The sequence below is a fragment of the Protomyctophum parallelum genome (assembly GCF_964188405.1).
Source record: "Protomyctophum parallelum genome assembly, chromosome: 11".
NCBI lineage: Eukaryota > Metazoa > Chordata > Actinopteri > Myctophiformes > Myctophidae > Protomyctophum > Protomyctophum parallelum.
The window spans coordinates 25,180,175-25,195,224 of record NC_139707.1 but is presented as its reverse complement, the minus strand read 5'-3'; the positions used below and the strand labels follow the sequence as shown (position 1 = coordinate 25,195,224).

At 41.7% G+C, this 15,050-nt stretch overlaps 1 protein-coding gene across 1 annotated transcript in view; it reads right to left on the bottom strand.

The window, feature by feature from the left end:
• mrasa (muscle RAS oncogene homolog a) overlaps window positions 1-14,152 on the bottom strand; it is a 19,489-nt gene extending 5,337 nt beyond the window's left edge. Inside the window, exons 1-2 of the mRNA XM_083777526.1 lie at window positions 14,007-14,152; window positions 2,175-2,458 (exon numbers count right to left, since the gene is read on the bottom strand). Coding sequence (XP_083633652.1) covers window positions 2,175-2,367 — 193 coding nt within the window. The 5' untranslated portion in view covers window positions 2,368-2,458; window positions 14,007-14,152. The remainder of the gene's footprint in view (window positions 1-2,174; window positions 2,459-14,006) is intronic.
• Between the last annotated feature and the right edge of the window lie 898 nt (window positions 14,153-15,050).

Below are 15,050 nucleotides of genomic sequence, written 5' to 3'. Positions count from 1 at the left end.
TCCCATTTCAGAAGTTTTCAAATGTATGAAATATATTGTATACAAATCTTTTGAAAATATAAGATCTACCAGCTGTGAGCTCGTAAATGTGCCCAAATGTATGTACAGTAGGACTGAAGTGGGGAATGTATGTGCTAATGTGTGTAATAATCAAAATCTACAAAGTAGCTAATATAGTTAAAGTTGTAGCGGTTTGCTGGGGTAATTGCCGGGGTGCCTGTCAGTCTCAGTCTGACAAAAATGTTTAAATAAATACCACCAACAACCATACAAGGGACCGATGAGATTATATCAAACCTGAATTAAACAAACACAATATACCTCATAAAATCATAAAGAAAACACACGCACGCACACACATGCACACACACATCATCATTTTTCGACCGCGATCGAGATCATGGATTTCACAATGCCACGCCAGACATTCTGGTCGACAGTTTTCTCTGGTCTGCTTTGAGGCAGGACTCCAGAGAAGAAGGGAAGATATAACCTCATTGTCAGCTCTGTAGCAGTGGCCTGCAAACTGTGTTCTTCTGGATTGGACTAGTGAAGAAACACAGGGAAGGTTGCCGTATATGTGTATATTAGGTTGCTCTCATTAGAAGGCGGGTGTAAGTGCCACCCTAGTTTCTTTGAAAGTGTCCATGTCTCGGAGCCAGAGTAGAATCGGCTCAACGGTCGTCCTAAATATTTTTTACTTTTAACATCTTACTAAGCTGGGATGACCAGATCTTATGCATGTCATACCCTTCCTAGTTTGAAAGTCCTTGTCCTTGTAATACTCTGTTTGCCAACAGCACTTTGAGATTTGTTTCAAATGTAAAGTGCGTTATAAATAAAATGTATTATTATTATTATTAAATGGATATAGTGAAACCAAACTCCCAACATGCAATAGTTCAATGTTCACACCAATAGAGTCAATTCCCCAAATCTCACATTGGTTGGAGTGGTCAACCAATGTTCAGTCAATACTCCATGCACGCAATTAATGTTCACAGGCAACGCAACAGAATAGTAAGAATCAAAACAAATGGCCCGTTCATTTAAAGGTTCACCTCCGTCCTCCGCCATAAAAGAAACAGTCAGTCAAAACGTCAAGTCAGTCACTCATGGTCAAGGCGCTGTGAATCTTCACACTGATTGTTGATCATAAAACTCTCAGGGATGATCCACAAAGTGTTGACTCCGCTGTCATAAACCGGCATTACCTGCCGCAACGAGGACTGGGACAGGGGATACGAGCAGCCGCGCTCCAACAGGGAAATGATCACAATCTACATCCACGATCGTGTCGATTAAACGGCAGCGTGTGCTACAAACAACGGTCAGAGGTACTGAGGTAGCCTCAAAAACCTTTCTCCTTAGAAACATTATGTTGAGGCTTGTTTAAGTGCAGGTGTCAAATATTTGAAGGTAGGAACGGTGTGCAGCGGTTTCCCTTCTATGCTGTGAACGTTGCTGGAGTTAGGTCGGCAGTCGGCGCTCAACTGACAGATAGCTTGGGTTTTCTCTGTGTTGACGTCAATCCCAATGTGTGGTGTGTAGTGGTTGTGGTTGCTTGCTCAGGGTGGGATCTCTGTCGGGTCTTTGCTCTACATGTAAAGTGTCTTGAGACAACTTGTCTAAAATTGAATTGAATGGAAGTTACAGCTGCTGAGAGTGTTTTGTGGGGCCTCTGGTGTGTGGAGCTATGCCAGCGCACAATCATCAGCATACTGTAGCTCGATCATATTGTCATAGGTCAACTTAGTGGTTGCCGGTAACTTCCTGATGTTAGATAGCTTACCTTCAAGCCTGAATAAAGTCAAAGGTGACTCCAGCCTGCATCTCCAACCTCTTACAGTATGCAGAATAGACAGATGTAGTATATAGAATAGGACTGGAGCTGTAGCACACAGCCTTGTCTTAATGCAGTCTGCACAGTGCACACCAAAGATCTCCCCACTACCACTCTGGAGAAAACTCTGATGGACATACTGTACACACACACACACACACACACACACACACACACACACACTCACACACACACACACACACACACACACACACACACACACACACTCACACTCACACTCACACTCACACTCACACTCACACTCACACTCACCACACACACACACACACACACACACACACACACACACACACACACACACACGCCCTACCGTCCAGTATGGCCCACTGTCCGTCTATCTCGGTGTGTTTCAGGTAGGAGTCCTCTATGGTGGGGTCATAGTCTGGCACGAAGATCTTCTGAAAGAACTGGATGGTGAGCGCGCTCTTCCCCACACCACCGTCTCCCACCACCACCAGCTTGTATGTCGGCAGGTTGTCGCTAGGCACTGCGCTGGTTGCCATGGCTACCTACCTACCTACCGCCACAACCGTGATAAAGGTGTGTGGACACACAGGCTAGTAGGTGGCTAGAGAGACGCACCTGTAGGGAAGGCTAGAGAGAGAGAGAGAGGAGAGAGACGGGGGTAGGAGTGGGGGTGGGGGGGAGTTTGAAGAAGGAAGAATGAAGAATGGAGGGAGTGATAGATAGAGAGGGAGAGAAAAGCAGAAAGAAAGACAGGTGTTATGGTTGTTGTTGCTGCTGCTTATTCATCACTATGGACTGGACACCCTAGCTGAACCAGAGAGAGAGAGAGAGAGAGAGAGAAAACAGATAAAGACAGAGAGAGGTAGAAACAGAAAAGAGAGAGGGCTCATGGCCCTCTTGGATAGCACCACACAAAACAACACATCATCACCACCACCTTCCTTCAGACACAGAACCTTATACGCAAATGAATGTCTAAGATTTCAGATATGTACATGATATCGGTCTTTCTTTGCAGTGGTGGAAAGTAACTAAATACATTTACTTAAGTACTGTACTTAAGTACAATTTTGACGAATTTGTACTTTACTTGAGTATTTCGAATTTCCAATACTCTCACTTCTAAACTTTAGTTACTAGTTACTTTGGAAATTGTAATTTTGATTAGAAAACATCCATTAACCACTCCCTATATACATTTTGGCCATTTGAAAATAGCCGATCTACAAGCTCACAATGCGTCTCGATGCGAGGCATTGTGAGCTTGTTTTTTACACATTTTGAACGTGAAATGGGACATTCTGCAATATGATACTTTTACTTTTAGTAAATTAAGTACATTGTGATACTTTTGTACTTTTATTTGAGTACATTTTGAATATGGGACTTCTACTTGTAACGGAGTACTACATTGCAGTATTTATACTTTCACTTAAGTAAAACATTTGAGTACTTTTTCCACCACAGTTTCTTTGTATTCTTAAATAGCATTTTCTATTACTATTGGAATTCTCGATTACTAGTGGATACAACTATTCTGTATGCACTATTACATTTACTTGAGAGTAGGCCTATTGCATTGTTGCGCGGTGTGAGCTTGTTGATCGGCTGTTTTAGGTTACCGTTCACCTCATAATAGGGACACTAGGGTTACCGTACTTACACAAATTGTCTGTTTCCCTGTATTGGAAAGCAGGCTAATGAATTAGCCCTGGCTATAGCCTTGTTAGTCCCTGTTGGGAACCACTCTTCAGGTCTTGTGCATTAGCCTGGTTTCCTGCATACAGGAACGAACCAGGACAACCATAGTCTTGATTATTATTAAGAAATTCTATCATTAAGTCATTGGTTCTCAACCTGTGGGTCAGGACACTCGGGGGGATCCCAGATGACAGTAAAGTGACAATGACTTTCAAGATATTTTTAATACAAAAAAGAACATTACTGCATAATCAACAAACTATACTATAAAAACTGGTCAAACATTGGCCAAATTGTCAAATAATCTAAGAGAGAGGTGAACATTTTGAGAATAGCAGAACTACAAGCTTGCATGACGTTATGGCTATTTTGGTGTGGGTCCCCAGTTCAAATATGATTATTGTGAGGGGTCCTCAGTTCAAATATGTTTATATTGCGGGGTTGCTGCCTGAAAACGGTTGAGAACCACTGCATTAAGTAATCAATAGAATAATTGCTGAGACTATAATCAATAGTTGCAGCCCTATTGGAAACCACATGAATAGCTAAGCCCAGTTTATAGTTCAATTAGTCGAAGTATTGGAACCCAGGCTAATGAATATGCCCTGGCTATAGCCCTGTTTTGTCCCCACAGAGGAAACCAGGCCAGGGACTCCTCCCTGTCTCCTCGTTTAGCCCACCACACAACCACAGAATCGGTGGAGAAATGTGATGGTTCGGAGTTCAGACAAATGGGTTACGCTAGTTTGTAATTATGGCTTTTTAAAAACAAAAATAAAAGTGTCTACATTGGTACGGTATGAGTGGTTATTGTAGATGTTGAAAACCGACTGGAGTCAGGGATTTGCTTGTCATGCTGAAAACTGAATGTCTATTGATAAATATCCACCTTCAGTGTTTGTTCTACACCTATATGACTGAAGGGGAAAGTCCTTGTGTTATGGGAAAGCTTGAGAAATACAACATGGTCATCACATCTCCCAGGGAGCATGACTAAGCCAAGAGCTTTTGTTCCTTGTGTTGTGGATCCTCGCCCATTTTTACGGGATACCGTGCTGCTATTATGGCAAAGGGTTTTCATTCTCACCACAGAGAGAGGTTTGCAGAAGGAGAGAAGGGTGAAGGAGAAGGGGCAAGTGAGGACAAAGGCTTGAAGTTAACAACAGACACAAGCATGGTGATGATGAGGCAATTGGCAGACATGATGGGAGAGATTAAGCTGAATGTTTAATATTGTGAGCTCTTTATGGCCAACAATCAGGGCTGTAACTATCGACAATTTTCGTAGTGATATTATTATTATTACTGTTTTGATTGTTACATAACCAACAAATATTTTATATATATTTTTTATTTTTTTTACATTATGAGTCAATATGGAAAAAAGGACTAATCTAAAATATTGTTTGTAATAGACTAAATCAAGTAGTCTGATTAACTCTTTAGCCCTTTTATACAGTGCTTCGTTAGACAACAGTGTCGCACAAAAATAGCGAGAATAGCAGATCTACATGCTCACTAAAAGAAAAAGGACACACTTTTGCCCCAAAACAATTACAATTTACATAATAAATTATTTGTTCAACTAACTGTTGCACCCCTACAGCCATTACCTAATACCATACTGAAATAGGACACAGAGGGGTGAGGGAGTCCCTATTGTTGGCACAAAATATCCTCGGTAGCTTAATTTCTATCAAACTACCGGTAATTCATATTATACTCTGTTCCTCTTATCTCCCTCAAATTAGCTGTTTTTTAATAAATTGTGTATCACATTCACAGTCTTTTAATTAATTGTGTATTCCCACTCACAGGTCCCTATTTTGAACGTAAAATTTACCGCCAGGTTATATGTCTTAATTTAAGATGTGGAGGCGTGACCATGCAATGCCATTTTGCTATTATGGGGTGCGGTAATTTGTGCCATGGCGCTGTGCGAATTAGTCATTGAGCGGCACCTCCATCAACCCAATCAGCGTGGCGGATGTGCAAGGCTTTTATTTCTTTTTTACTTTTCTGATTCATGTAACACTAAAATTATTGGATGGAAATGGAATGGAATGGAACTGCGCGAGTATAGGGCTGTCTTTCCGTGCGTAATGTGGCAAACATCGTCCGATCCAAAGTTACGATTGTGCTTGTCATTTGACTGGATATCAATAGAATCATGTACGATACAGCAAATGAAAGCATGGCTTCCCAAGAAATGTGTTCTTGAGAGGGGGCAAAATGTTCCCGAGATTCCTTACGAAGCATAGCGGAAGCATGAGATGAAGCTTGTCAAGCTTCCGCAAGCATAACGTAAGTCCCGCTGTGATTGGCCAGTAGTCACTTGAGTGGCAGTGAGAGACATGGAGGAGTCGCATGAGTGACGTCACTTGGGGGTCGCAGCCTTCAGCACTCTTCCTGCGCACTTCCGCCCCCTTGGCTCCAACAAACTGCAGCGGCCAATGAGGCATCTATGCTTCATGTACTACATATTGTCTCAGTAAGACAGCCCTCCCCTTCTCCACAAAGAGGAGCAGTGCAGCAAAGCATTATGGTCATTGTAGGAATTCAGCAATGCAGTCCTAGCCTGGGCAGCATTCCTTTTCAGGTTCATGATCTGGTCAGAATCGGATGATATTGTTACGCCATGTTGTAGTCATTGTTTTGTAGCCATCAGGCCGGAACCCTCAAACCAGAACTTCCTTTCCCTCAAACCGGAAGAATAATACCTTCCCAATAAAAGCCATGATGTGGTGTAGTTTACATGATTTCTAAAATATGAACGGGAGTGCACTTTCCAGAGACTAGACCTGTATACCTTTGTTATCCCACAGGTCAATTCTATTCTCATCACACTAGGCTACGAGAGAACGAATTTTGCCATTTCATTTGAATTTTGGCAGCTTTATGCTTCCATACAGTAGCTACTGGCTCAACTCATTTATCAGTAAATAAGTTAAAAAGCACTTTCCCCTAGGCCTATTTGACAAGAAGGAGAGGGGTAAACGTGTGCGCTCCACACACACACACACACACACACACACACACACACACACACACACACACACACACACAGTTTGACAACAACAGCGGCAGCAGTAGAGTAGACACAACTAGAGAGAGACGAAAGGACTGTCAAACTGGGCCCAGCAGCACCACTCCCACATCCCTCCTTCATCCATCAGGAAACAGCTGTCAGCTGGCTACAGTCTGCCCCTTCCTGCCCTGCACAATAGAGGGAAGGAAGCATCTTCCTTCCCTCTATAGCCAACCAGCTAGTCAACCAGTCAGTCAGTGCCAGTCAACCTACCAACCAACAGCCCACGGAATATATTGTGCTATGATGATGTAAAACGCCAAACATCTCTATCCAAATAGTCTTTACTTTCATCAGGGGAACAAGTCAGCGTGTCAGTCAGTCTGTCACATGATGCAGCTCTTTAGCCACGTCCTGAGGAAGTCACTTGTGTCTTTCAGCATCCTTTTGGCAGTTTTAATGTTAATGAGCTCTACAAGCTCGTGTAGATCAGCAATTTTTAGCGAAGATATACCATATAAGGTTTAAGTGGTTAAACTGTCCTTGCTCGTCGGGAGTGTGCTTGGAGTTCGCCCATCGTGCTTCCTTTCATACAGTGTACATGGTGCAGCTAGTTGCGACTCAGCCAACCGACTATTTTATTACTCCAAGTCCAAGCTGTCACAGCTTGTTTACAGCCAGACACCCATTCGCTCATAGTCAGCCAGTTGATCACAGTAAGTCATTATGACAGTATAAAATAACTACTCTTGAACAGCACCGTGGCGTGAACTGAGATTCTCCGAACTGAGATTATCTCACCAGTCCTGCTTTTCAACAGTAATTTGCAATGGAAATTATAGTCCTTTAATTTGACCCATTGGAAATTATGCAGATCTGTTCTGATTTTTTTTACCACTTTCAAACTGGCACCGCTATTTATTTCAAAAGTATTCCAAAATTATCTAACTTTTTCCAAAAATAGGAAATCTTCTAGATTAGCTTGTACTTTGGTTGGGATTGTCTAATTGGAGCCAAGTTTAGTTAAAATGCTGTAGTAACCATTAGTCTTTCGTTCTTAACCTCGTCTTGGTGGAGAGCACATCTTAAAGTGACAACCAAACTCGACACAAACTGGTTGCAACAGCAAAGTTCTCCAGTTCTTGACTCATTTTTAGATTAAAATACTTTTCAACCTATCTTCATATAAGTGTCAGAGGAGGTCTGTAGACAGTTCAGAAACCCGACTACCAGTGACATAATTTATGGGGAATCCAAGCTAATAGAGACTGCAGGCTTTCTGATCCTGGAAAGTTAGCATGAAAGTTAGCATGCTATGTGAATATTTCCACAGCCTAATTACTAAAGGATAAATTCTTAGTTACAATGACATTGAGTTGAGGTGTTTGTGTTTTTATGTTAACTGTTGCTTAATAATCGCTATTTCACATCACATCTCCCTCCCCTCCCCTGCCTCTCCCCTGTGGTGGGACATGAGAAATCAAATAAAAACAACTTTATTGGGGGGGGAAACACTTAGACAAAGGAATACAATAAAAAACTGTGGAATGAACTGCTTTTCACATGGGGTTGGAGCAGACCATTGTTTGCCCACGCCACGGACTTCCACGCTTACTGCTTAAAGCTTGACAGTGATACTGCGGTGAAATCACTGTGCCTCCGGTGTCTGAAGCAGTTAGCATGGAAGCTATAGTAGTTGGTCGTATGGATTATGGAACCTTTTCCTCCAATTGCACACAACCATGCCGTTATCCACGCGTCCATCCACGTAAATATGTTCGTGCGCATGGATCTGTACACCATCGACTCTCGTTTAAAGACGCACCGCGCAGCACTCTCAATACAAACATTTAGGAGGCGCTTGGTCGCATTTAAGCTCTGCTCCTGCTGCTAATACAAACCACCACTTAGGGGCAGTGTACACCTCATAACAAAGACTGGACACAGTGTGTCACAGCGTGACTGATCACAAATGAATGATTAGAACAATGTTGGGTAAACACAGTAATAGTGTAACTTCATGATGGAAAAAGACAACTCAGTTAAATCACTGCAGAATTAGGCTCAGAGGACCTGGTCAAGCTGTTCACATCACACAGAAATATAAGGAAGGGAATATACGGTCACCGATATTCACTCTGATCGGTAATTTACCCTATCTGTGATCGGCAATTTACCCTACTATTCAGATAAACTTTAAAAATCACATCTGTGTGAAGTGAGTGGTGCAACTCAGTGTGGGGGTTCCCGGGGGGGGGAGTTCCAGACCCACAGGAACACACCCAGGGTGCCGGCCCGGTGCCGGCCCGGTTCTGGCGAGCCGCCCCGCATCCAAAACGGTAGAGAAATGACAGAGTTACCATGTGGGGGTCCCCGGGGGTGGTGGGAGCTCCAGACCCCCAGGAATGCACCCAGGGGGCCGGGCCGGTTCCGACGTGCCACCCTGTGTCCGAAACGGTTGAGAAATGACAGAGTTACTGTGTGCCGGTCCCTCTACTGTTGGCTACTGTACTGTCACTGTACTGTACTGGCACACCCAAAATCATCATATATACAGTTAATATGTGTGTGTGTGTGTTTGTGTGTGTGTTAGGCACAGGTGGTGAAAAACAACCATGCTGTTTTTCACCACTCATACCTACCCAGCCAGCCAGGCACCCACCCACCCACACACATAAGTCCATAAGGGAGTGGTTGCACCAATACTAATTGGCTAATTCTTTGGTGTAGGCCTAGGGGAAAATCCAGGGGTAGTAGAGGTAGGTGAACAAGTTGTCCAGCTGCTTTTCAAGCAGCTGGCAAAAAAATCCTACAATGATGTCACTGGTAGGCAGGTTTCTGAAGCGTCCACAGCCCTACTCTGAGACACGGCGTGAGTAGACAAAAATGGTACAATTTTATCGTGAGGACCAATTATATGAAGACAGCATGGATGCAGATTTGTTTTGCATGTATCCATCCGACATCCTCCAGCCAGCCAGCTGATCAGTCATCGTGCTTGTGGCCCTGTAGCCTTATCGACCTGGGAAGGATATGGGGTTTCCTCATGAAAGCCAAACAGGACCAGCTACAGCTTATTCATTCTTCATGTCGCTGTGCATCTATTTGCCAAGAGAGTTGATTCATATCAGCTGGACTAGTTGATGAGATTCAATTTATTGCCAATGTACAATAAATTGAAACTAGTCAAATAACCCACTCAAGACTTCCATTTAGTTTATGTAGCCGAATACATTTTGTTAGCTGATCATGCCAGTCCCGATTTTGGATAGACCTATACCTAGACAACCAATTACTGATGTTTTGACCAATATTTTGTGCATGTAAACAAAACGTTTTTGAAAATGTTTCAAAACGTTTCAAAAAATAATGTCTATAATGACATGCCCCAAATTTGTATCCAGGCTGAAAATGGCTAAAATCTTTCTGCATTATTCCTGATATCGATGTTATCAAATAATGCCCAATATATCGGTGTGGCTCTACTGTGGACCCACAAAGTACCAGTTTAAATCTGCTGTTGACTACTGGCTGATCACAGGGAAGGATATGCATCTTCCCTGGCCTGTTCACATGGGAACAGAGCAGTTATTTTTGCTCATGTAACAGGGACTCATGGGGAACACAGAGCACACCCTAGCCTGTGCTGTGCTAGTACAATGAGTTCAATGAGTTCAAACTGTTCTACCAGAAAATGTTCACATATAATGGCATACCTCAAACTGTGGGTCGGGGCCCCAAGGGGGGTTATATTTGGGGGGTTATATTTACACAATATTTATCTGGGAAACAGAAAAAAAGAAAAAAGCCTCAACTCCTATAATTCAAAGTGCTGGTCAGGGTCCCAGTTCAAATATGATTATTTTGGGGGTGTCGTGGCCTGAAATCAACACTGTTCCTGTAGGCTGTATAACATAACGTCTCTGATCTGCTCTGTCCTGATACAGTGAATTTAGCTATACTACCAACATGCTGCTGTTGTCTTTTGATCTAAAGAATAACGTGGCTGTCCAGGGAAATTGAGCTAGCTGTCCCTCACTGTCCTTTATATCACCTTCATACAAAGTAGAAATTGATTGGATAATCAGTTTAATTCTCTCTAGTCTCTCTCATGCACATGCGCGCACGTGCGTACACACACACACACACACACACACACACACACACACACACACACACACACACACACACACACACACACACACACACACACACACACACACACACACACACACACACACACAGTGTTGGTAGGCAGGTTTGGCAAGATTATTATTTTTTATTTTTTTGGGGAGGGGGGATGTATGCAAGAACAATGGTTTCTATCATGCTAACTATTCAGGCCTGCTGTTTCTATTCGTTTGGATTCCCCATCGATGATGTCACTGGTGTATGGGTTTCTGAACTGTCCACATAGCCATCCTCTGAGATAAAGACCAAGTAGAAAACAAGCAAGACCTAGCTGGTTCAGTGTCGAAACGGAAATACCGCCCAAGGAAATGACGTTGAGGCTTTATACAAATCTGTTTACATTCTCTGTGAATGAAACGAGTGTTGTGATTGGTCAAAAAATATAGTTTCTGTGGGAAATACAGACGACGGAAGTCCTGCTCTTATATCCCCTCTGCTTTAGGTCATGCCCAGGCTCCTTAGAGATGAGTAAAGGCTGGGGACCAGGCTAACAAAATTACTACCATAATTACAATTTGCATTAGTGAGGACCAATTATATGAAGATACTATACAGCCAGTAGTTGACAATGCTGAAGTTGTTCTTTTAACACAATTACATATGATTAACATGCAATAATGAATTAATGTAGTAAGAAACCTTAGATCAACTGGTATAGACTTCCACAGAGTGGGACCATAGCGACTGAAAGCACCACAACCTAATTTACAGTTTATCCCTAGTGAGGAGACCTTTGTCAGATGATCTAAGGGTTCCTGTTGGCACGTATATGGGTCAAGCGCTTTGTTTCTACTATGACTAATTACAATATATTCTGAAATATGAAACAAACAAACATCATTTCCAGAAGTGAAATTATATGATGAGAATGGCAGAATGCTATTTAGTTTTCTTCAGAATATTGCAATGTCAAATACTCAGTGTTAAAAAAAGTGATTGTGTGTGAAGATATCGGGCAGCATACTGTAGCACAAGATGTGATGCAGACGTACACCATTATATAACATCCACTTCCAAGTAGGCTATAGCCTCACAATGCCACTGAAATACAGGCAATTATGGTACAGACCAGTGGTCCTCAAACTTCTAAATCTCAAAAACCTCCATAACTCTGAGAGTGTACAAAAGGAATCATGACGGTCCTGGACCCTACTGTAAGAACCACTGGTGCAATGCTGTGAAACCCCTCAACCATGTTTACTCAAACTATGTGGGTTCCTCAAATTGAATCACATCTCTTTTGCTGGTGAACTCCCATTTGGCAAGTGATAGTATTCAATATTCAGCATGGGTCCATTTTGAAAACCAAAAATGTAAATGTTTTATGACATCTATACTACAAGAAATCAATGGAATCCAATCAGTAAAAAGAGTATTAGCCTATAGATATAAGGATGGTGAACTGATATTGGAAATGAGTTAATTCAGGATTAAATGCTACTTCAAGTCGTTAATCTTTTTGATTGATTGATTGATTGAATAGCCTACGTTATTAGTCAGTAAAGAGAAAACAGCATGTGTTACAGTAAGATCATTTTAGCCTTGAAATTAAACGGGTTGAGAATCACTGCTAGAGCCAATGTTCTCTTATGGGGGTCCCTCGTATATGTTTTTAAATGGGGGTCTGCGGCCTAATAAGTGTCAATTTGGGGGTCCTTGACATGAAAAAGTTTGGGAACCACTTGTATAGGGCATTGGCCCGTTTCCCATCACTTCACTCCAGCTATTAAAATATGTAGCCCCAATTACCATGCCTGCTTGTATCCATAACTACATAGGCCTACTTAAAGGAGCTGTGCCATTTTACAGACATTCTTTCAGAGCTCCTTCGTGTAATACTATGTAAAGGGAGGTATCCATTACCGACTGGTATGAATAGTTAAAGAAGTGATGAGATTTTCAACCGAGCACCTTTTCCCCCATGTGGAAACTAACTAAGTACATTTACTCAAGTACTGCACTTAAGTAGCCTACAAGTTTGAGGGATTTTGTGCTTTGTTGGAGCATTTACAATTACATTTAATCCACTATTTTTATTTGAAAACTTTAGGCCTAGTTACTTTGTAGATTTTGATTAATATTAAAAATAAATAAATTAACCTCTTCAGCCCCTTTATACATTTTGACCATTTGAAAATAGCCGATCTACAAGCTCACAATGCGTAGCGATGCGACACATCTGCTATTTTCAAATTACCAAACTCCCTAATAACGGAATTATTCATTCAGTTGATGTTTCACAAGTCATCCTCAGCGGGGTTTGACGAGGTCTTACATTTACATGAAGCTGCGATGAGAGTCTTAGAGGGGGTCTGTGACTCCTCATGCCCCCTAATAGCCAAATTATCTGGTGATTTCACTATGCTATTAATAGTGATGAATATGCCTCTGTGTGTGTGTGTGTGTGTGTGTGTGTGTGTGTGTGTGTGTGTGTGTGTGTGTGGACTGCCTGGTGCTTCTGAATGATCTCACCCTATGATCTGATACATGAAGAATCTCCACAGAATTTCTTCAACAACAATACATGTATTACATTAGTATGTATGTATGTATGTATGTATGTATGTATGTATGTATGTATGTATGTATGTATGTATGTATGTATGTATGTATGTATGTATGTATGTATGTATGTATGTACTTCGTACTTAACCTACGTGTGTGTGCGTGTGTCGGTTTGTATGCATGTCGTATGTATGCACACACACACACACACACACACACACACACACACAGAGCGAGTCAAATACACATTGTCGATCACTTTGATTGACGAATAACACCATAATAACATACCAGGTTAAGAAAGACGAGTGTGCACAGCCCTCTGGAAAAAAACACATGTCTTAGTTTGGGCATAGCCTATTATAAAGGCAAGGCCCGTACGTGTTTCTATGTGTGCGACAGTATGGGGCGAAAAAGATAGCTACCGCCCCTGAATAACGGATTTCGGTTGCTTCATCTTTCTCAGAAGTTTGCAGCAATAAGCAATTTCCGCAAATGTAATATTGGCGTCCATATATCATATAGTATCTTCTTGAATCAAACCATCTTGAACTGCGCCTTTGCCGTGGAATCATCAGGTTAATGTAAAGCCTCAAAATACAGTATGCTAAGTTGATGATTTCATGAGGTGCTGCTGCTCTGCAGCCTATACGAGATTTTAGATTTGTCTTAGCTTTCCTCTGTCCATATTCACGACCCTTTCTCTCTCAGCAAAGAAATAATAAAAATAGGGGAAAAAGAGCCACTTACCGATATAGCGTCGCTATCGTGTAGAAAGAAATTGCTTCACGTTGTCATAATTATTCCACATCTCGATCTGTGTGTATTTGTGTTCTCTATCCCACCGCCCTCAGCCCTGCTTCCACAGTCGGGAGTGTGCTTCGCACATCCGCAAAACAATACGTTGTGTAGCAAATCTTTATATTGCAACAGCTGATACTAAAAATAGAATAGCCCTGAAGGGGTGTCCCTCGTTTTTTTAAGGAATCTATATTGACAAATGACTCGATTTCACGGAATATGGTATTATTGATTTAGGGGGAAATGTGCATGTAAAATATTCACCTAGATTAAAAAGCACACATTTCGCGTGCAGTCTTGAGAGCCGTTAGAAAGCTGACTCGTGGGACATATGGGTCTCCCTTTTCGTCTAGAATGGACTGTTCCGTTATGTCGCGGCTGGCGAGTTGTTTAAAGGGATACTCCCGTCAAATTAGCAATTAGTCATCTTGGGACAACATCCGCATGGTCATTGATGATGATGATGAAAGGTCGAATGTGTAGGTATATTATTTATCATGGTGGAACCATGATTGCCAATCCCTCTTCTAGTGGATTTAATTACATTTTCAAATGGAGAAAATATCCTGTTGAAAATCATAATCCTTTTCATTTTATATTTTCTGTTCTGTTTTTGTTTTGTTTTTAATCAGTGGTCATAACATTTAAATTTGACATACAGGTTTTTATTCAAATATAGGTCTATTTTATAGTTCAAATACAGTATAATAACCAATTAACCATATTATGGTGTTTTGTTCATAGATTTCTTGCGATAAAGCAGCAGGTTAAGCATTTTGAAGAACCCTGGGAGACTCCAATGAGGCCTTTGTTGATTTAAACTGGAGGTCAGGGAGATAGATAAGATTCTGATCAATCTAGACTAGAGAACGGAATGAGGTGTGTGTTTGACCTTTTTGATCTTTTGTTCTTTTCATCCTTTGCATGTAAAGTGCATCTGGAGCGAAGGAGTCAAACTTATGTTCAAATAAAATCCTGAGTGTTCAGCTCTGA